Below are 23,065 nucleotides of genomic sequence, written 5' to 3'. Positions count from 1 at the left end.
GCTGTTGTCTCCTTGTGCCCATAGTTGACTGGGATAGGCTCCAGCACCCCCTGGCACCCAAGTGGTAGTACAGAAAATGAATGCACAAACTAACAAACTCACATTTAAATTCCCTTTCTACATGGCAATATTTTTGAAAAGTATTGCAAATATGAAATTTCAAGTCATGGTTACATAGAACGCAACATTCAGTACACAACAGAATTCCAAATGAAAAAGTAACTCAGTATATAAAGTTCCAAGAAGTTGCTTGCTGCTGCTGTTATTAAATAATTAATTTGGGTAAGGTTGCACATCCATTATGCTTTCATTGACATGTCAATGATGCTATATGGTAAACCGCCATCCTCAGATCCAGAAAGCAGACACTGAACCTATCCAGAATTAGGATTACTCTCAATAACTTGTAGAAATGTGCACAAGAAAGCACGAGTCTCATTCTAAACCCCTGCTATGATTTCATCTTTTCTCAATTCTTTTCCACTTCTCACTGCTGCTTTATTTTCACTCTTCCCCTCCAGCATGGGTGGCCAGTCAGCAAGCATAAAAACAAATCGACTGTATGAATATTTAAGCACCCATCTGTTTTCCTCTGTTTCAACGTGGCAGTCATATCTTAGTACTCACCATTTGTTATTACCGAGCATGTACGCTCACACTCAAATATGTTTATTCTTACCGAAAATGCTGAGCCATTATAAGAAGTGGTGACTTATGCCCCACAAGATGGGGATGGATTTAACTGGTGTGCACGCAGCTACAGTTAAAATATACACACACAGCATGTTTGGCACTGCCTGAGGCACGTATAAAACACGTGAGTCAATGAGAGTGCAGATCACATTGACAGTAAATTGACCTCTGTAATGTGAAAGTTTAAATCACTCATTGGCTGAGATGGCGGCATCGTGAGCAAATCGTTAGCCTCACATACACAGCAATAATTTCTGGGTTAAAATCTCAATTGCTGGGTGAGGATTGAAACCAAGCTAGAGTGGATTTTTTTTAAACCTAGTTGCAGTATTTTTTTATATTTCATTATGATTTATTTGAAGTGAACATTTTCCTTTAACCCCGCGACCCTTGTGAGGATAAGCGGTTCAGAAAATGAATGAATGAATTTTTCTATAACCTCAAATATTACACACGCGTATTTTGTGCTAAGCTTAATATTGGTAAAAATTTGGAGAAAACGACCTTCTAATTATTGATATTTTGGTCTCGGCCTGGAAATGATGAAATCTGTATTGGCTGGATGTTAAATATGATTTATGATTTAAAGTTTTGACACAATAATTTAAAACACGTTATAGTGGTACATAAAGGAAAAATCTTAAAGTGGTCAATGTTCATATATTTGTGGGCTTGAAATTTGGGAGTGACCTTGTGTTGAGTGGATGAACCAAGACAGGATTAATAGCATAGCAAATGAATTGATTGAAATGATGTAATTGCAATAAATTCAATGATATCATTCAGAGTACACAGGATTTCATAAACACTCTCACTACAGATGTCCCAGAACACTGGAACAAACGTAGACTCTTGACTTTCAGAATTTAGTAAAATTTTTCATTCTGTTCAGCTGAGTCTGGGTCACTCTGACCATTTATCAGCATAAAGCAGACACTTGTCGTACAATATCAAAGTGTGATGACACCTTCTTGATGAAATGTGTGTATTTAGCCAGCCAAAAAATACATTTTCTTCATGATTTATACGTAAACTCCCACCTCACAAACTTTCACATCAAGGTTTGCATACTGAAGTTTTGTTCCCATCACGAATATTGAGAAAACTGATTTATTTATTTACTTTTTTTTCTTTAAAAGCATTTGTTTAGAAGTACCGGAAGCTAAATGCACTACCCCAGGCCAGAGGGAATTGATGGTTAGAAGTCCGTTTATTTGAATAAAAATGTAAAAAATAAAATAATTTTGCTTTATTTTTTATTCATTATTCTATTTTGTTTTAATTATAACAATAGTGACCTCAGTCAAGGAGATGAGCTCCAATCCAATCTCCATAAATCAATCATATGTGGCCAATTAGAAACAAGCGCTAGAGTCTTTGTCTTCTCAAACACACCACACTATTATTTTCTGGACAATAATGATGAAAGACTAAATCATATGATAGGTTGGTGTTATGGTTTGAACAAGGACAATGTTTAAGAGAACATAATATAATAAGATGGATCTGTTTGGACATTTTGGACACCGCCCCTGATATGAGACACCCATGATTAGAAGCCCTTCAGTTTAAATGTATGCAAAAGAGAGTGCAAATGTGTGTATGGCAATCCACAGAGATGCAAACATTAGTACTACCCAGGTTCTATAATCAGGTTAAGTCACTGAAAATGTCAAACTTGTACCACAACATGATTCCTATTTTCAATGTTACTAGTTCAACTGCACTGCTTGTCTTATATTTGTCAAATAAATTCGGTACACCTCCAGTGAGCGTGCTGATCGTCCTAGGAAACGTGCAATGGATGATCTTGACCTAAATAACATGCTGTCGTGTTGCAGCTCGCCGGAGGAGAGTAGCTGAGGAAATGCTGAGGATTACTGGAAGAGAAACAGACAGAAAATGACACGATGGCATAATATTTCAATTTCAAGGAAACATATATGCAATCTCATTAGTGATAGTTCTTAAAATGTCGCGAAGGGGCTGTCTTTTGGGGAGATTAGTATATATATTTTTTCTATTCTTAAATACAACTCAAAAGCATCAATTCCAAAACACCTTGAATGGAGAACATTTCAAGATTTTTGAAAACGGGTGACATTGAGGTCATGCATTAATTCTTAAGAAGTTTAAGCCTACTGTGTGAAGGTGTAAATTTTTTACATTTGACATCGCAGTTGAGGTGTAATATTTGGCTGTCTGTGGAGCTGTCAGTGGTCATAAGGGCTTTGTAGCTGTTTTTAGATGTCTGACGAAGAGGTGACGCACAATCACTTTGCACACCATCACTGTCCAAACACATTTGAAAATCACTGCAAAAATAGACATGGCATTACGTCTTTAAACCTTTTTCTGTATTTCTGACAATAGGGGAAAGAATGACACCATAGCTGTACTTGCCCAATACATTTCAAAAGGTCAATGTTTTATTGCTTTTAGTTTAAATATGAAATGTGTAAAAATGACAGGCATAGTACGGACTATAATGTTTATTTTTTTCTTCCCCCGTTCTTTACTCTGCTGTACTTTTTATTCTCGCCATTTCAAATTGTATGTAAGAATGTTTAGCAAGTGATTAGTGTACTCTTACGAGAAGAAAATCACTTTTTATATGTATTTTGAACTAATTCTTCAAAGGGTATGCCTTTTAGCAATCTAGAGTGGACTATCGATCGGAATTGTCCTCTGTGTGCTATATAAAGGTTGCCTATGTGTCTGCCGGTCGTCCAATTTGTGGATTTTTGCTCATTAACACTCTCTGGGGAGACCAAGGATTCATAAAGGAAACTCAGTTTAGCATCTCACATTCATGCTAATCTGACAGGCCAACTGATGTCACAGATGTCCATCACCAGTACTTTGAGCTTCATCCCAGTGAAAAGAATTTAATTACATCTGGGCAAATGTCTGGAAGCAAAATGCCACCAGCAAGTGCAAGGATTTAATTATTTGACTTGCGGATAATGGCTGACATGCTAGCACATTGCCATACAGTTCTGCGATCAGGGGCTTTTCCAATTAAAACTGATAGCGGATTGTTTCTGGGTGGATATTTTCTCTAGATTTACTGTAGTGTCTTTAGGAATTTGTGCCGCAGGGAATCAAAAACAACGGAAATGTGCTCAGAAGTGTAACATTTTTCCTTCATGGGACAAATAATAGAATCAAAATGACCTCTATTATATCGCTATTATGTTATAATCTTGCTTTCTTAGCTACTGCCACAAACTATCCGTTTTCGCAGCAGCAGCAAAAGCCGCTTTTAACTGTTAGATTTACAGTACATTCCCATTTTCACTTTCTCCTATCCCTGTGAATTCCCATAAAGTCAAATATAAAAAAATCCCTAAGAGTCCCAATGCGGTCATGAAGTAACCATAGTTTATCATTTCAATGCTTTCCTAATTTATCATGCATAGAGCTGCAAAGACTCCGCCCAGCCACTCATTTAGGACTGTTTTCATCCAGTGTTTAGCAAACAGTACATATTATTTTACATCCATTTTAAATGGTCTTTTGGCTATTTAGAATAAGAGCGAGCAGCTCTGCTGTACATTCACTATCGGGGAAAGTCTAAAAGATGATTGGAGCCCACTTATGATGCAGCCCTACTAATTACATGCAGCACATATCGAACGTTCTGCACTATATTGCACACAGTGGAATTCCTGACGTTAACATTTTGTCATGAGGGGAATTTATGTACTTGCTAGTGCAACACAGCTGCCAAATGCTTTACAATAATCAAAACAAAAGAGAGACAAAAGAGCAGATGAACTGATGCAAGCCAGAGTGCAAAAGACAGACTGATGTATATGGATGGGTTATTGAACATAAAATTTGGGGCCACTTTGCGAGAGAGAACGAACAGGTCAGTTGGTACTTTGATTGAGTCCCTGCAGAAAAACGTGCCTTGTCGCCACATGTCTGATTTCCTGGCAGTGGAGAATACGTGACCATGTGGCGCAGCCAGAGGGAATCGAAACTTGTGCTGTGAAATGACCCACTTACCTGGTTGACCCGTTTTTATTATACATTGAAAATGGATGGCACAAAGGGCCAGAGACGCGCAGAGGACAGCTAAGATGTGCCAAGATAAGATGACAATAAAATATTACTTTGAAATACAAAGAAGTAGACCTGTGACACCGACTGAATTTGAAATTTAGCCAAGGGCAAGTTGGATTAAAAGTTTTGTGAGCACTTGGACAATGATAGATAGAGCTTCTATGAATTTGTGTTTATCAACTTGGTTTGTATTTACCTTTGTAAATGCAACATACTCAAAGGTCTTCCTTTTAAAGATGCACTAAAATCTTTGAATAGTATTTATCTTGATTACCTGCCCCGGATGTTTTTCTTCAGATGATTGCTGATTTTGAATATATCAACAGAACACTGATGAGTAAGTGAAGGTTGTTTATGACATCTCATATTGACAAACATAGAAAACAGGCGTTGCAACAAACATTTTCAACCTTTGGTAAAATATTTGCTTTATCAAAACTGCTTGTTTTTTTTAAATTTATTTAATTTTATATATATTTTTAACTTGGTCCTTATATAAAATAATGCAAGGAACAGCAAAACATCTGAATGTCACCTCAAATATATACTTTAAAATATAATAGAATACATATTGTACTACTGAAACAAATAAAATCATTATTTTGTTTATTGATTAAAAATCTATACTGAAATAATATTTGTTACAGCATACAAACGCATAAATAGCTAAGTATGGTAAAGTAGAGATTAGGGGGAATTAATAAAAAATTACAGATGAAAAAGAACAAACCATACAATAAGATAAAATATACATTTAAATAAAGAAATAATGATTTTTGAATGCTTCCTACCATAATAATAAAAAGTGTCTGAATGCAATATATTAGTGACTGGTGTTGTCAACTATTCTCAATACATTTTGGGGAAAAAATAAATATATTATGACTAACTTGATAAGAAGCAGAGGGTCACTGTGACTTTAGTACTGTCCTTTCATGAGTAGCCCAGTCCATTTCGACAAAAGTGGCAAAACAGGGGGATGTTGAAGCATAGACAAGCAAACTGCAAAAAAAATGAAACACAAGACCCTCAATTAATTCAACAAAAAACAAAATTACCCAATTTTTTAAAACTATTAGTTTAATATAAACAGCACCCATCACGTTTTACATGAAAACGGTATATTTATATATATATAAGACACTGGTCTATAAATTTGTTTATTTTATTTATATTGTTTATTTAATATGTATAAGATATACTGGACTGGAGGACGCAGGATTCAAAATGGGGGAGAAAAATCAGAGGCGTGTAGTCCAAAATTAAAAAAAAAAAAGATTAATATGATGAAAATGCAACTAGTTTTTGTAATTCAAGTAAGACAAATGTAATGTATTCATAATGAGAAAATGGATCTCTTTTTACAACTACCGTGTAAGACTCAACAGTTAATCCATTTAACAACATACAGTAAAATGACACAGTTAAGCGATATTGACATGAGCATCTTCGATATTTTGTTGTTACCAGCACACTAAATAAAATCAGGCTACTATTAAGATGCTGGACTTCATTGACTTTGTACAATGACAATGATGTGAACTCTAATCTCCGCTGAGTCCAGCACGTTCTCTTTTTCTTTGACAATAGGCGGAATTTCTAGCTGTAAATATAGATCTTAAGTCACTTGACCTGGATGATGAAGAGCGTGACAACGCCTGCCCCGGTGCTCCGATAATTCCCAGCAAACCAGTTTCTCAGTTTCAAGTGACAGCCCTGAAATAAAAGGTGAGAGCAAAAGCAATGTTACTAATGTGTAGGGCGGAACCTGCCATTAGAACAAACCACCTGTTAATAGTAGATGATCCTTTTTTAAGCTATGTGGTTGCTAATTCTGGCATGAATGGTTTTATGTACCATTATCCCGTCGTTAAGCATGTCTAATGAAAAGCATCATCATGTTTTTTAGTGGATTTTATGGAATTCTGGAATGTAGATGATTTAAATGAATTAAAAAATACCTTTGAGAGTGACTAACCTCTTGCCAGTTGCTGTGGTTGAGAGAGTTGCAGGGATCCTGGACACAACAGGAGATAGGAACTTTACCCAACCAGTCTTTCTCGCCATTTACTCCACAACACCTAAACTGAACAGTAGGGAGGAAAAAAAAGTCAGAATCGATTGCGAAACAACACAATTGATCCACTTTATCCATATACTAAAGTACTGTATTTCAACATTCCGGTGTCTTCAGAACATGTTTCCAACTACTGTCTATTAAAATGTTTCATTATGTGAATATATTGAGTTCATCATTTACCAGGTGCTGGACGGCATCAAAATCATCTTTAATGATCTGGTTCTCTCCATGACCGGACAATAGGTAGATCTGCAAACTTTGACTCAGGTCTTTCTCAAAAAATGTGTCAATCTGCACAACATACATAGACATTTTGTTGTTTGCTGTGTCACTTAGACATTGAATAGACTGTCAGGCGCCAGCATGAGAAACAAACATGCTACCTAACTGTATTGTGGATCTTTAGCAGCAGAAAAATAAAATGAATGATGTGTGTCTGATTTAGCTGTCCATGGTAATTAATTATTAATTAATGAATTAATACATCAAGCTGTTGGTGTCATTGTTTTTAAAAGTGAAGTATAAAATCTTTACTACCAGTCTGCCATAAACCAGGAACACACAGGCAATGGCCAACTCTACCAACATCAGGATGAAGAGAAGGGTGAAAAACTGTAAAGGAGGAAATAACATTTTCATATAAATGAATCAAAACGAGCTGTTTTATATGTATGTATATGGGGTCTAACATTAAAAATGTCACAAAATGATCAATATCACAATATTCAAGTACATGGAGCACCGGTATGTTTAGTTAAGCTTCAGAGAGTTTCAGATATCACAATTATATTTACTTTTTCTCTCACTGATGAATTGTTGGATTGTGGATTTAATGCCTTGCTCAAAGTCATGATAAGATGTCACGTTCGATTTGGATGTCAATGGGTGTGAGTGGTCAATTGACTATGGACAGGTAGTGTGATTATCATTGTGACTTGCAAATCTATGTATTCAGACTCACAGTAATAAGAAGGCAGCGATTCTCCTTCATTGCTCCGAGAACACCCAGATAACAGACGCAGGTAACAATTGTACCAGTGACCACCAAGGTGTTGGCAGGGTAGATGGGCCAGAAAGTTGGGACCAGAGACTCAAACTTTGAGTGTATGACCTGAAATACCCCAAAGGCAACCACGAACGCACCACATAACTGAAACAAAGACGGAAAACAAGACATGTTATTATTGTGATTACCCCATTTTGGTTTCAAATTCAGTCTATTAGAGAAGAATTTGCCATTTTTAGTACTCACCCAGCACAGGAAGTTAAGAAATACTATCAGGTTTTTCAAACAATTTATACAGGAGCGATCCATTTTTGCTATGGAATCACAAACGCCTTGCATTAACGTAGACCTGTAGAGGTCTGTTTGACAAAATAAGAGTGCTCCTTTTGGTGAACAGTGTTTACACCACAAAGGTGTTTGATATGGTGACAGCAAACCACAAGCACAATGAGCATGTGACCTATTTGGAATTTATTTCAACATTATGGGTGGTGTTTATGGGCTCAATTCCATGCAAGGCCACATTGAAAGCAGTTTCATTGTTCAATTAGACAATTATATGGACTGTAAACAAGGGATGAAAAGAGATTGAGCTAAAGATGTTCTGCTTTCTTTATTATTGCTAAACATTTGACATGGCAGAGATTAAACAGTGTCATGTACAAGGAGGACATAAGATTGGCCGTGTAGTAGTTACAAGAAGACTACAATATTGAATTGACAATAGAAATACTAATGAGATTTAATACCTAAAAGGTGTTTAGTTCCCACAGAACACTAACAAAATCATTGATTCCCACTGACTCTAGAATCAAGCAGGTATTGCTTCTCATTAACCGTATGGATTGGGGGATAATGGTGCAGAAATGGGTTGCAGTTTCCCAGGGGAACTTCATGAATGCAAATGATTGCACTTGTCCATATGTGTTTGAAGAGTGCAAAGCCATACGTCTGGTAACTTGCACACAACTTCAACATCAACCCTCGATCCTCCCGTCTGATCCCATTAAAAAAAATTATACATTTCTTGTTCTGATGTACAATTTCAACTAAGATAGGTACACAAAAGCACCAACAGTCCTTTAAAAAGAGGCAGATTCTGTCCATATTTGAAGTAGCCATTGAAAGACAAAATACATCTACAATTGCTTGTGATATATTTGTGGTGTGTGCAGTCCTAAGCAAATAGGCATTTCCCCAGTGCAACAATGGCTCATCTTTAGCAGCCACACCAAAGCACAGCAGTCACAGTAACAAAATACATTCGAAAGGGTGCCTCTGGTTTTTGATTAACGTGTCATGATAACCAAAAAAGCCTGAGTCATCTATATTTGTGTGTAAACATGTTTCGTTTTAAACAAACATTTAAGTTGTGCCACCAAACTCTTCTTGCGTCACAATGAAAATGACAATATTTTATGATTCAACTCTAATTAAATGTGGTTTGAGCATGACTCAAGCTTTATATCAGTGCATTTTAACAAAAAATCTTCTGGATGCACAAACACTAAGTGCATCAATTTTCTATGACAATTAATTTCTTTGAAGAAAACACCTAACATGTTACAAAGATTTGATTACAGCGACATCCACTGGCTACTGGCGGTGATTCTTCGTTTTGCATATTTCTAAAGTTGGAAATGCCACCACACCTTATATCACAGTGTCAGTGCTATCAATGTTATTTTCTACAATTAAGTAGCTCTATGTCCTTGCAATTCGCAATAATTCTTTTCACACAGGTTGCTCACTATTTCAGCTGTCTGTCACCCGTTAATAGCTACAGTGTTGAGTCATTTTTCATTAGATCGTAAACTTATGGCTGTTTTGTATTGTGGATTCTCTCCACCATTTGCGCTTAAAATTGTTATCAATAGAAACGTTTGCGTTTGTTCTGCTTCCAGCGTCCATACAAAACCAAACCAACCACTGCAAGCACAGCCAGGCCCAAGATGGCGACCAGAAGGCCGAAGAACATCTGGACCGCACTCATCTGCTCCGCTTCAATTTCCACTGCAGAGAAAATTAGACTACTTATCGGACTTATTGTAGCAGGGGCAATGAGTTGTTTTACTTGTATTTGTTAATGTAACTTTACATATTTTGTTCTTGTTCCTTCTAGTACCATATTAACAACATTTTCATTTTTTAATGCCATTGACGGCACTAGACGTCCAGTATATGTTGATTGGGAGGGCTGGCAGCAAATGATAAATTTTTCACTGCCATCTTCTCCGAGTCAAATTCGATTGGACCTCTAGTGCTGTACATGGATCTACATACTGAATTTAAATCTCATTATACTTCTATAATGACAATAAAAGCATTCAATTCAATTTAATTGAACAGTAGATAGACTACACTTTTTTTTCTTTTTTTACAGGATAATCACGCTGTATAAAAAGCTAATTTGGGACAGAGCAAAGCTTGATTTTTCTACCTTGGAATTGCCCCATGTCATCAACCCTAGGGATGGACGGCTCCTCACGGGGTTCATCCTCATCCTCCACAGTCAGTTCATACAACTTCATTGAGATGATGTCATGGTTATCTGTAGCAAGAGGCATGTCAACAGCTAGAACTAATTCTATGGGGGTTCAGTATATTTTCATTATTTCATTTTTTTCTCCCTATATACCCGAGAGGTCTCCAGTGGCAGACGAGGCCCCCAGGTAATATCCCCGAGGCAAATGTAGACCTCGGATACTGGTGCAGTCTTTCCACGTCTGTTGGCCCTCATCAAACATAACCTATACGGGGAGAAAGGGAATCTTCTGTAGGAATCATGGACAAGTGATGATGAGGAAAGGAACAGGTTGGCTTCATTTTTAATTTTGAAATGAATGTACTTTGAGAATGAATATTCATTATGCATATGAGAATATATCTATAAAACTGTTCTACAAAAGGATAACCTACCATCAATGTGTTTTTGGAGTATCGGATGAGAAGAAATGTCTCATGTTTTGCATTACGAGCCAGTGCTGGGCAGCCTCCAAGCTCAGTGGGTATTCCATCACGATTGTGGTCATAAGAAAGGGTCCCATTCCCTAACATCACGGATATATAAGGGAAGGCCCTCTGTAAGTAAGGAAGAGATGGGCTATGTCAAACTGAAACTGAGTCTTTAGATTAAAACACCTCAAGAAGTAACCTCATGGTATGCTCGTTTGCCAAAAACAGCAATGATGCAACCAAATTGGGTCAATTGGACCCATTGTGTCACTATACTGAGTTTTGGGCACAGTATTACCGATATGAACACAGGCACAACACATTAAGGATTCATTCTTATTTTGACCTTAGTGTTTGAACAAAAACGTTGGCATCATGTCACCGAAGAATTAATTGTTTATGTCACTACCTAAGAGTTGAACTTTTTTGTCTGCAGAAAGGCAATAAGCCCAGAGAAGAAGTACATAATTATAAATAAAGGAACTAAAAGTCTTAGATTCTGCTGAATTTATTCCTTGAACAGAAGCGAAAGTGATGTTGTGCATCACTCACCAATAAAGTTGAAGTATATTCTCATGTTCCTTTTAAATAAATGATCACTGACTCGGGAACAGTTTTTGAAAGGTTTAAACATCTGTGGATCTGCGAATGATCCCAAGCAGCCAGCCTAAGTGGTATTTCTGAGCTGGAACTGCTGACTGACACGCATCATAATACTGCAATGATTGTTTGTTTGTTTGTTTGTTTTTTCGCATTTCTCAAGTTCTCTGGTTTTGGGGAAAATCAATTACTATTCAATTGAAAACTTTCATGCGGGCTTGTTAGAGGAAAAACAAAACCTTATGAACATACTGGTGAGTACAGAACATATTATCTTGTAAATATGTCAACATCATTAAAGTAATATATCTTTGGAAATATTAAGAAATACATTATTGTGCATTTGTACTTAGGACTCCAGAACAAATGTGTACAAAATTTGCAACTACAAAATGTTTTTTTTTTAACAAAAAACTTAATGTTTTGTGATCTCCACATTTATTGATATGATAAGGAATGAATGAGAAGTACTCACATCCGCCTTCTTGTGAGAATTGAGATAAGTATCCACAAATATTCCCAGACCAATGAACTCGTTTTTGCTCCCAAAAACAGGCCCTGAAAGCAAATAGGCACAGTTTATTTTCAGAGAAAAAAGTCAAAAAAACCACTTATACCTTTCTGGTAGTAAAAAAACAAATCTGCTGCATCATCCTCACAACTACAAACACCAATCGTGTATAAATAGGCAGTTTTGTAGGTGAATATATTGTTCATCTCTTACCATCCTGCATGCGATCTTTGGTTAACCAGATGGCAAGACCATCGCCACTCATGTAACTCCTTGCTTGCCCGTGGATTTTAAAGTGCACCTTGAGCTCCCATTGACTTAACACCAAAGGCTATTGAGACAACAAAAAAGGAGCAAGTTAGTCATGTTACTCACAAAAATTGAAGTCATTGATTACAAAGTTTTTTGAAACAGGGTACTATACTTCTCTGTCTTTTCGCTTGATACACATGTTTGAAATCTAATATAAGGCTGCCACTGTATGCTAATTATTTCAGAGTCGGTGAAGCACACTTACAACTCGACTCCAGACAGCTCCCTGTCTGGCCGGCTGGTCCGGCGTGAGCCTCAGATAATCAGTTGTTAACATAGCGGTACCCATCAGATCCCATGTTGGAGAGTTTGAGAAGCCTAAACCTGCAAGGAAAAGATATAGAGTAGAGGATGAATAAAAACAGCTGACTCGCAGACAACTGTACCTACAAATTATTGAGATGTGTCCGTAATTTGTTTTGGCCTGGAAAAAGACTCCAAGTGCCACCCTCAGATCATACAAAGGGGTTGTCACATCCTAACAAACATTATTGGAATTGATTTTTTTGTTTGTTAACGCCATCGATTAAATGGCAAAAGATTCACTTTGCATGAAAATAAGACTGAAACCTCTGTGCGTGACCAAGTATTATTTATTGGTATTCCTAAATGATTCAATTAAAACAAAACAAAATTTAAGACAATGTATTGGGGAAAAAATATTAAAAAAATAAAGAAGGCTGCTCATAGTTGCCCTTTACGAGAACAGGCTGTTGACTTGAAATATGCGACTTTTCCAGTAAAACAAAGTACAACAAGCAAACCAGTTCAGAGAACATAAGTTTAGCCTAAATCAAAGACTTGCTTGACCCTGAATTGACCTTTAAACAAAGCAGGGACCAATCTAGCCAGTTTTTTTTAATGTACAATCCGGTTATTCAATCACTTCTCATCGCAAAAGTCTTCCATACTAGTTTAAGATGTTTTTCCCTAGTCAGTAGTATTAAACTGAATAAATCGCGACAGGTGATCGGTACACCTTACACCTGTTTGTTTAGTAGTGGAGTAAACTCACCAGAATAAGGCTTGGCCAATGAATATTCCCGTTTAAAAAACTCCTCCAAAAATTCCTTGTCTTCGGCCCTCGACAGGCTTGGAGTGCGAAGTAAAGTCAACAAACATATTAATTGACAAGTGTTTTTTAAAAGATACATCGAGTTAGTAGTTCATTCAACGTCAGAGAGATGATGTTTTGATTTGCGACGGAGGAAGCGATCTATGAATGTACGTGTATGTAGTTGTAGTATGTGGACTTTCCACTTCTTCTTTAGTGGAAGTAAAACGTTAGTGCGAATTATCGCCGTCTATCGGACTGGAATGTTTCTGCATCTTAAGATGTTTGGCACCCAAAATAGAAACAAGTGTATACGTAACGGGGTTAATAATACAACGTTCTCATGTGTTTTGCAGCTCAAACTCTCCTCCCATGCTATTATACTAATGGAAATTAATATATTCCACATTCACATAATCCAAACCGGTTATCAATTAAATAAATAGTAATTTTGATGGAGTATATTTCTTTTTCTATTTGATGTATTTAGAATCGTTTCCAAGAGAGGTGAATTTGCATGTTTTTGACATTAAATTGCCTAAATTGCGATTGCCTGGTGCCAAAAGTCAGCTGGGATAGGTTCCAGCACCCCCGCGAACCTTGTGATCATAAACGGTAGAGAAACTGGATGAATTAACTTCCTAAATTGCACGTTGAAATGTGCACCATGAAACCGTTATTTCCATTGACATCCGTTTATTTTACGTTTAATAATATACATAAATGATACAATTAATGATTCAATACTATACTATATAATACAATATAATACGTACTAATATAACAGTATATTGTGTTTGTTGCGATGACATTCTAACCTTTTCTGAGAACTACAATTCCCGTGTTGCTTAAGGGCGGAACAGCAAATATTACACGGCAACACTAAAACTGTCTAACTTGCTAAAGATGGTGTCTTTTGCCCTGTCTGAAATTGTAATCCGGGGTGATGTTTTGCTCTGACGACGATAATGATTTCCGTAAGCTACATCTTGCTCTGCGGACAGTTTCTTTTGTTACTTACTGTCATTTTTTTACAATGTTTGGATGGAATCCATTCCCAAAACTCGTCGGCCACTGAAGCAGCTACCGCTATACCTGGTTCTGGTTCGACAGTCCTGCCGTTCTCTGAGCAGCCGCCAGAAACGGTCAAATATGATGTTCCAGATGAAAATATGAATTATACAGAAGTGTTTGAGTACAACGCTCTATCACCGGTCGTCCTCTGCAGTTATTTGTAAGTAGCTTCGATCGTGCGAATATGCTAACAACACGGCTAACGTTAGCAAGGCAAGGCGATGACACAATTTCTCTCTAATTAGTCTTTATAATCATGTATAGTAAGCTATTTGAAAATCTCATCGTTCTTTTCTGGGGGAGAAATTGTCAAGTCAAAATTATGATTTATTTTCCAAGAGATTAAACATTGTGGCGTTTCAGTACCTATTTTTTTTCCATTCATTTTCTGAACCGCTTCTCCTCACGAGGGTTTCAGTCCTCACAATATAATTCCATGTTTTTTTTACTCACCAGGCCAGAGGAGTTCATCTACTGTCAGGATCCAGTAGATCATGCTGGGAATAACAGCGCTTTTTTGGAGATGGGCCACGGTTGTGTAGGGGTAAGTTTACCTTGTCGTAAGCCATATAGTATAGTTGAGGTCACAGGTTTGTATATATTACTTCTCTCAAGAATGTCACGTTTTTCTTGCCATTCCAGTGAGAAAATGACACCAGTCTATTTTGTGATGACTGTAAGAGCTAATTTTCCAAATTTATAGAACATGCCTGCTTAATAACTATAGCCAATGAACAACCAGCCATAAATCTGCTGTGAATCAACAAGCTCCTGATTCAATGTTTTTATTCATAGTGGGGAGGCCAGACTGACAAAGAAGTCAACCACACGCCAGTTGTCTGCACTGCACTCGATGACATTGAATGCGCTGGACCCAGAGAATTCCTGAGAGGGCGTGTACCCTGCATCAAGTAAGATGGTGGACAAACAAGTGCAACTATACTTTTAAATGGAAAAGTTGGACAATGTCATGTTTCGGTCCAGCCAAAAAGTGTTTGGGCATTCATGATACTGTTGAATGTCTACAACATTTTTTTTCTTTGATTAAATTGATAGATGGAGTTAAAAAAACAGATTTGCATAGATGAATGAAATCCACAAACATTAACTATAAATTGGACTATTCTGAGTAATACTTGAGAAGAAAAGATGCTTCAGTGGCCATACATTGTTTTATTGTTCATCAAAGGTAGTCAGTCATGTATAAAGGTGCTTCCGAGACTGCCATTTATGTTTTTGTATTTTTTACCACTAGAAGGCAGTATTGGCAAAAGTATCGAGCACTTAACTCCGTTTTCACTTTGTTTTGGTTGAACTCATCTTGTCTTCAGTCGCAGCACTTTAACATACTAACTAACATACAATGCTAGACCTTTTGTGGGCTGTGGAGGCATTTTCTAAATGGCATTTGTCGTTTCCACAGATATACTGGACACTATTTCATCACCACTCTACTGTACTCTTTCTTCCTTGGATGTTTCGGTGTTGATCGTTTCTGCCTGGGACACACAGGGACAGCAGTCGGAAAGTTGCTCACACTTGGAGGCCTGGGAATCTGGTGGTTTGTTGACTTGATCCTGCTTATTACTGGGGGCCTGATGCCCAGTGATTATAGTAACTGGTGCACATACTACTGACCAGAAGAGGAATGCCTTAACTCTGTAAAACCCAAACCACTAAATAATTGACTGAAAATTCAAATTCTTTGAACTTGAAGGCTTTAGTGGTCCTTCAGAAACAAACAAAAATGTAAATAAAACTTCATAAATTTGTATCATTTTTTTGGTACATCAGGTCATTGCTCAAAGATTATTTTTCTTGTTGAGTATCTGTGCAATACATGTATCTGATTGTATAAAGTTTTTTGGGGGAACAGATAATACATTGCTCATTTTGAGGGCTAAAAAACTCATGTAGCAAATGTAATACGTTTGGAGTTCTTGGTTCAGTTGGACATTTCCCATTTATATTTTCTGTATGGTTTGTAGAACTTTAAAAAGGTAACTTTAGGTTCTCCTCAACTTAACACAAAATTATTCAGCATTGACATGGTTAAAAAAACATTATAATATTGTATGTATGACATGGAATTTTCTTACAAAAAAGAATTGGTATACTGTAGTTAGAAAACAACTCTTTTTGAATTTATCCTGAATTCAAAATATTTAACTTGTAAATATGTCAATCATTTCTGGTACACTGACTTAATAAATTGTAAAGTTGTGCTTTTCAAGCATAGCATAGATCTCCATATTATGTTGCAAGATGTTGAATTCCATTTAATTTCCAGGAAAGTAAAAAAGGCCTTCAACTGCACCAGTTTCTACAAGTATATTGATTTTCATTGCTACAAGATGCATGTTGGTCAGCCTTCAAACCGTAGACGCCTGAAAAATGTTTGACATTGAAATTTCACATCTTTAAATGAAACCACAAATAATGTTGCTCAGAGATAGAAAAAAACACCTGGGTAAAATACTTCAAGTAGCCAACTTTACAATTTAAATAGCTTGATTTAGCCTGAGACTGAAAATTGCCAACTTCTCTTTCTGAATTGTTCAAATTCAGCCTTTTTTTAAATCCATGTACTTCTTTTCGTTCCTTGGACACATGTATCTTGAATGCTGAGTAATTTTGCTTTTTGTTTTAATAGAAAACACTGTTATGACCTCTATGTACACCCTTGGAAGATACTGTACATTTTTTTCTCTTGTACCTGACCGGTTTTATGAATGTTATTTTTTGGAAAGATTTGCTTGTTACACAATTGCATGATGTTGTTGTGGTTGAATCAGCTATAATAATAATTTAAAATTTAACCATATTTCTCTAATACAGTTCAATCTGTTGTCTTATTTATCATTAGAAAATATATTGTTGCAGAATGTATGTAAATATACTGAGTAAACTCGCTATCTGTTCATCAGTGGATGTTGACTCAAAGTTTCAAGCTAAGATGTATGTAGCTCTTTACAAATGTACATAAATAGACCCCAAATATCCTGAGTTTGTGTTCAATCAGAGTTAAAATATTTAAAAAGATTTGCTGTCGCCACCCCTCATAATGCATCACAGCGTCTTGCTTCACGTGCTCTGATTTGTTGGTACGGATTGCACTAGACTGGAAATCCATTTGAAACTACTCAAAAACAGACTCGCTTTCCATATATCTAATAATTCTGTGTTCAGTTTACTGACAAAAAGCTAATCTTCTACTGAGAAAATGACTGATATTTAACTTTCCTATTTTGTCTTTTTCTGTTTGCATTCCCACGACCATGTCAATTATTTTCTGTATTTACAAGACCCTGGATACATCTCAAAGGGGACAACTTTATAAAATTAAATGAGCTGATTAAAACATATGGTGGACCTATCCATTTAAAGAGGTAATAATCAAGAAGACATTAGCTTTAAAGTAATGATAATGGCATTACAAACTGCCATAAAGGGCTCAATTAAATAGTTTTATGTGCAAACTACCTTTCAATGTGAGTTCATTAAGAGAAGGAAACCGATCCATAACAATTTTATGTTTATATTTTACCATGCAATTAGGGTACTTTTGTCCTGTGATAGATTTTTAGATGGAATGACGATGACATCAATCTGCAACACATAACATTAACCCAATTCGTGAAAGGTGTTAACATGTTTTGCAGTAATGAGAAACAAAGTAATTTGAACTGGACTGCGCACCTCAGGCAATGTTTCTCCCGTGCTGTCTGAATAATAGCTACAGTGAAACCAAGTCATGGCAGACTTGGGAATTCCATTTCCGATAGTTTTGTTATGACTGTAATTACACTAGAGATCATATAATGGATCACTTCTACCAAAGTGTGGTTAAGAACCCTTATGTAAGAGGCAAAAGAAATGTTCATATTTAGTAGCTGTCATTTCATGTGCTCTCCGGCCTACAAATCCATTATTTCCCTGGGAAAACTCATAATTCATAATCTCATTAGAAAGGGTATGAATTAAAGAGGCTGTGCACATTCGCTGCAATTTCCTGATCAGTAGTGGCCTACTTTTGAAAGTCAAGAACTGTCACAAAAGCAGTTCTTTTAACTTTCACAAATAAACTTTGTGAAAAAAGACTGGGTGAAAAGTCTTCCAAGAGTTTTCAATGGTTTCTTCCTCACCAAGATAACGTCTCACTCTTTCTGAGCTGTGTAGATCACCGTTCGCGAGGGTGCTGGAGACTTTTCGCCTTAACGCACACGTGTCAAAGTGGCGGCCCGGGGGCCAAATCTGGCCCGCCGCATCATTTTGTGTGGCCTGGGAAAATAAATCATGAGTGCCGACTTTCTGTTTTAGGATCAAATTAAAATTAAGAGTATAGATGTATATTAAATTTCCTGATTTTCCCCCTTTTAAATCAATAATTGTAATTTTTTAATCATTTTTTTCTGTGTTTTTAGTCCAAAAATCATTTTGTAAAATCTAAAAATATATATATAAAAAAGCTAAAATAAACTTTGTTTTAGATCTATAAAAAACTCAATATTCAGGGCTTTTAATCCAGTTCTTTTAATCCATTTATTAAAAAAAATATCTAAATATTATATCTAAAATGGTCCGGCCCACGTGAAATCAAGTTGACGTTAAAGCGGCCCGCGAACCAACCCGAGTCTGACACCCCTGCCTTAACGGTTGAGGCTGCTGGGTTTGGTCATTGGCCAACAGGGGGCAGAAGTATTCTCTTGATAATCTGGTTCCAGCAATCTAAATCAGGGGAGCACCAGGAGGAAAAAAAATCCCCACTTCTTCTGTAGACCCAGATGCACACAGTGAATTCTGCTGCTCCCAAGGTCAGCTATCTGAGGACTAGTCCTGACCGCAGCTGCTCTCCTCTTTCAATGATGACCGCCCAACTAATTGCCTTTAGGTTGCCTCCGTGACGCCACAATTGAAAGTGAGACAAAATGACAACCCCTGTAGACAGTCAAAGATCCAGCTTTTTAAAGGTCCCATACCATACGACAACTGCCAGAGTTGTGGCTGTTTGAGGTCAACTCTCCATATCATGTTATATTAGCCTTGTTTCCTGTAATAGATGAGATGTAATGTGGTAGTGAAGTGGATATTGAAACCGCCTCATTTGTGGTTGCCATCACATTTCATTAAGGGGAAATAGGATTAGTTTTGAGGTCGCTTTTCTTTAAGTTGTCACTGATGGAGCGTAATGTATGAAGAGGATTTAGACTTATGTTTGAAATTGAGGTCACGCTTTAAAAGTACATGAAGAAGAAAGCATTTTTCGCTGGTGTGCTGAGAATAAATGTGCTCTTACTCGATGTAGATATTAGTCTCTGTGGTTCGGGAAATAACTGGTATTCAGGTAAAATCAACTTGTCTGTGTGTATGTGTGCTGCACATATGACAAGTGGACTATTAAACTGAATGTGGCAATGTGTCAATGTATCTAAAGTTTGGCCCGCTACAGTGTAATAACAAAAACCTTGAAATCCACTGGTCATTTTTTTTGGTGAGTTGATAGATTACATAAAATTAAACCTATAATCTTGTAAATGCATTACTGAGAATGAAATCCCATTCTGTACTCTGGAATAAAAAAAGGATTCAGATCTTTTAATACATTTCAGCAAATAATATGTAGCCTGAGTTTCTGAACCTGGGCTTTTCAATTTCTTTTCTGCCTGATCCTTCAGATTGGATATATTGGAAGAACTTTGAGCCTTTGAAATGTGAATTATTACAAGACAAAATGAGTTATTGCAAACGATTTAGGGAACCTTTCGCGAACTTGGATGGTATGAAAGCCTTCATTTTGTTTATCACGTGCAATCGTGATTGCATTTGTCACTATTTTTAAATTCTAATACAATATCACTTTATTAAATCTTTGATATTGAATCATCCACATTCAGACATTGTCATGTATTTTTCTAATTAACTTTTTCAATCACCCTGCGAATACATATTCAGGATGATGATGATGTATGTTTTAGAATTTAATTACAGCAATACAATGAAACATGCTAATATCATGCAAGTATCCTTTGCTTTATGCATGGTACGAAAAAATAAATAAAAATAAAATAACAGTCTCCCAGTTCATACCAGGACAGAATTTATTTTTGTAAATACAAAAAATTAAACATGTACAGGTCATTTTTTAATTCACAACATAAACTTTATACTGCAATGATAAAGAGCACAACAAATAAACGACGCTCAAGTATGAAAATCTGGGGGCTGCACCTCCGGATTGCTCAATTCCAAATACACTCTCCCCCTCAATCACACCATAAATAAAACTTTCAGCGGAAAACATCCCAAATGGTCAAAACTGCTGCATCCATGCTATCACATGCCTTCTACATATAACATGTATGTGGGCACACTGACACTGTGAATAAGTTTAGAAAACTCTTTTTCTTTTTGTAGAGTTGCCAAGGGCACTTGGTGTGCAATAAATAGGCTCTAGGAAGCCACGGGCACACTGCGCAGATGGCGTAATGCCAATGGTGCCCTCGTGTGCACCCAGCATAAATGCCTTTTCAGACGGGCAATAGCAGTGCGCAGCTTACTTCACCCAAATCCATTCATTGTTTATGTTGGAGGGGCTGTTTCATAAATGTGCTTTATTGAGCCACACTCAAAAAGTGTCTCTCAGACCTCCCAAGTTTTCACTGAAACTTGAATAGCCGTTTTCATCATAAAAGTCCATTTTTTTTTCTCTTGTGTAACCATGAAAAACAACTGCATTTGTGCTTTTGACTTTGTTTTTACTTGCCACGGCCAGGTCGGAATTTTTGAAGTCCTAAGCACGAATGCATTTATTTTTTATTGTTGCACAAGATAGCTGTGACTTTTATTATTTCAAGGAGGAAGGCAAGATACAACAGCTGTGAAAAAAGACAATTTAAGCTTTGTCATCAATTCATCTGTGTAACGTATACAATTTTCTCTAGGAGAACCTAAGGTGGTACTTCTCTTAGAATATGAGAGAATAAATGTTTTCTTCTAAGTATGTCATAAAACGATTTTGCATGGTGCAAAAACCCCTTTGAGGTGTCCAGATGTCAGCTCACTTCTCCTAAGCTCCCGAAAGCAATTCACAGAGTTTTATACACCCTCCAAGAGACAGGCCTTTGACGAGGCTTTACGGCAAATTCTAGCCTTGTATCGTGCCAATCATTTTATAAATAATCAAGAATAAGAGCTGACTTTCAGGTAATTTATATCTGAATCCAACTTCAAGACTGGATTCATCTGGGTAACAATATATATTGGATTTCTGTCAAGTTTAAAGTGTATTTATGACGGATGAAGTATTATGAGTAATCAGCTTACCTGTCAAGATGTTACAGTTTTAACAGCTTAGAAGGCAGACAATTTATGTCAAGTGAAGATACAGTAAATGTCAAAGAAGTAGAGGCAGCCCATTCAAGTACGGCTGAATTAATTCATTTTTTCTGTTTCCGACCACGTTTTCCATCGTTCCAATTTTCAAAGGACTTGTCAATCATATCAGCTTATATTTTCAACATAATACCGTGTCTTCATTTCAAGAACCTATCATTTATTCATTCATAATATATGCATTAACGTAATGTATTTTCTAAATGCACTTTGTATTGTACACATGTATATTTTTTAATTGTTTTAGTCGCTTTCCTATTTCTTTTTGCTGCTGTTTGCCAGTCTTTGAATCTCCAAAACATCACATTTTTATGGACCCCCCCTTTTTTACACTGCCTTCTGCAGCGAATCTGTCAGAGTAAATCACAATCTGACCTTAAGTGCATTGCCTTTAACTCCAATGCTTAAAACTATACTTTAATAAGACAAGAGTCCTTGTAAATAGCCTATAAAGTCTCAGAACTGAAACTTGACTTGAACTCCTTCTGATGTGCTTTGCAACAGCTACTCTGAATATTAATCCATTGCAAGAGTTTGCTCCTATCATGATGTAGTATGTCACATTTTTTTTAAACCTACAGTAGCCTCTCCTTGGCTTCAATATTGAAGGTCAGAGAGGTAAACAAGCTTGCTGAAAACTTCAGTTGTGATATAAAGATATCATCAATGAACGTGGTGAGACCTGGAAGCCATTTTCAAAAACATCTGATTTAGATTTTTACACCATTTCCACAAATCGGACTCAGGCTACCTGTCAGGAGCGGCTCGTTTGTCCCTCCTGGCTTGCCGTTAGGTTAGAGCAGCTGCAAGTGATCCTTGATTACTACCTGATGTGTGTATTTCAGCACCACGGAAGTGGTTAGTCATTCTCGGATCGTCCTGCGTGACACTGCATACATCGCCGAAAAGGTACAGTTCTCCCTGCTCCGGTTTTGTTTCGTTTTGGGATGTACAAGTCCTTGTTATTTTGTAAAGCTTTTGAGTCATTAAAGTTACTGTCATGAGCTCAGTTCGTCTTGCCTCCTCCTGCTTCCTCGCTACTGGGTCCAAATCCCTCCGATCACGCCACGACGTCCTTGACCTTTTCAGAGAGGACACTCCAAAAATTTTCCAAATAAAAAGATTTGCTCCACTACAAAGTGTCCCCCATGACAAGAATCACATGAAATGGAGGAGTTTGGATTACTGTAATCAGTAGTAGAGAAGAGCATTTAAAATCAGAGCAGCACATTTATTTTAAGGGTTGCCTGAATCCTCTAGTGTCTGGCACGAGACTTGGGACTGCATCCACTTGGAGCATAACACACTGTGAGGGGC

The 23,065-nt window shown here is 36.9% G+C and overlaps 3 protein-coding genes across 5 annotated transcripts; 1 reads left to right on the top strand and 2 right to left on the bottom strand.

The window, feature by feature from the left end:
• Window positions 1-2,208: 2,208 nt before the first annotated feature.
• LOC144074685 (leukocyte surface antigen CD53-like) lies at window positions 2,209-8,286 on the bottom strand. 3 transcript variants are annotated; one of them, XM_077601240.1, is made up of 7 exons: window positions 7,806-8,286; window positions 7,382-7,456; window positions 7,025-7,135; window positions 6,743-6,850; window positions 6,397-6,480; window positions 5,655-5,766; window positions 2,209-2,573 (listed from the first exon to the last, which is right to left on the bottom strand). In XM_077601240.1, exons 1-6 carry the CDS (start codon window positions 8,187-8,189, stop codon window positions 5,698-5,700), a joined length of 831 nt encoding a protein of 276 aa, XP_077457366.1. In that variant the 5' UTR covers window positions 8,190-8,286; the 3' UTR covers window positions 2,209-2,573; window positions 5,655-5,697. The 3 variants fall into 3 exon arrangements, with proteins under 3 accessions (XP_077457366.1, XP_077457367.1, XP_077457365.1); XM_077601241.1 differs by lacking the exon at window positions 2,209-2,573 and having other exon boundaries at window positions 5,247-5,766; window positions 7,806-7,994; window positions 8,097-8,286; XM_077601239.1 differs by lacking the exon at window positions 2,209-2,573 and having other exon boundaries at window positions 5,247-5,766.
• Window positions 8,287-8,444: 158 nt separating this feature from the next.
• lman2lb (lectin, mannose-binding 2-like b) lies at window positions 8,445-13,506 on the bottom strand. Its single transcript, XM_077601238.1, has 8 exons — window positions 13,244-13,506; window positions 12,434-12,552; window positions 12,130-12,247; window positions 11,881-11,963; window positions 10,770-10,931; window positions 10,489-10,600; window positions 10,291-10,401; window positions 8,445-9,863 (listed from the first exon to the last, which is right to left on the bottom strand). The coding sequence occupies exons 1-8, from the start codon at window positions 13,380-13,382 to the stop codon at window positions 9,721-9,723; spliced, it is 987 nt and encodes a 328-aa protein (XP_077457364.1). The 5' UTR covers window positions 13,383-13,506; the 3' UTR covers window positions 8,445-9,720.
• A 522-nt stretch (window positions 13,507-14,028) lies between these two features.
• Window positions 14,029-17,721, top strand: tm2d2 (TM2 domain containing 2). The gene is made up of 4 exons (XM_077601652.1): window positions 14,029-14,516; window positions 14,813-14,900; window positions 15,152-15,267; window positions 15,780-17,721. The coding sequence occupies exons 1-4, from the start codon at window positions 14,251-14,253 to the stop codon at window positions 15,991-15,993; spliced, it is 684 nt and encodes a 227-aa protein (XP_077457778.1). The 5' UTR covers window positions 14,029-14,250; the 3' UTR covers window positions 15,994-17,721.
• The last annotated feature ends 5,344 nt before the right edge of the window (window positions 17,722-23,065 follow it).

This window comes from Stigmatopora argus, chromosome 5, assembly GCF_051989625.1.
Source record: "Stigmatopora argus isolate UIUO_Sarg chromosome 5, RoL_Sarg_1.0, whole genome shotgun sequence".
NCBI classification, from domain to species: domain Eukaryota; kingdom Metazoa; phylum Chordata; class Actinopteri; order Syngnathiformes; family Syngnathidae; genus Stigmatopora; species Stigmatopora argus.
This window is presented reverse-complemented; position numbering and strand designations above follow the sequence as displayed.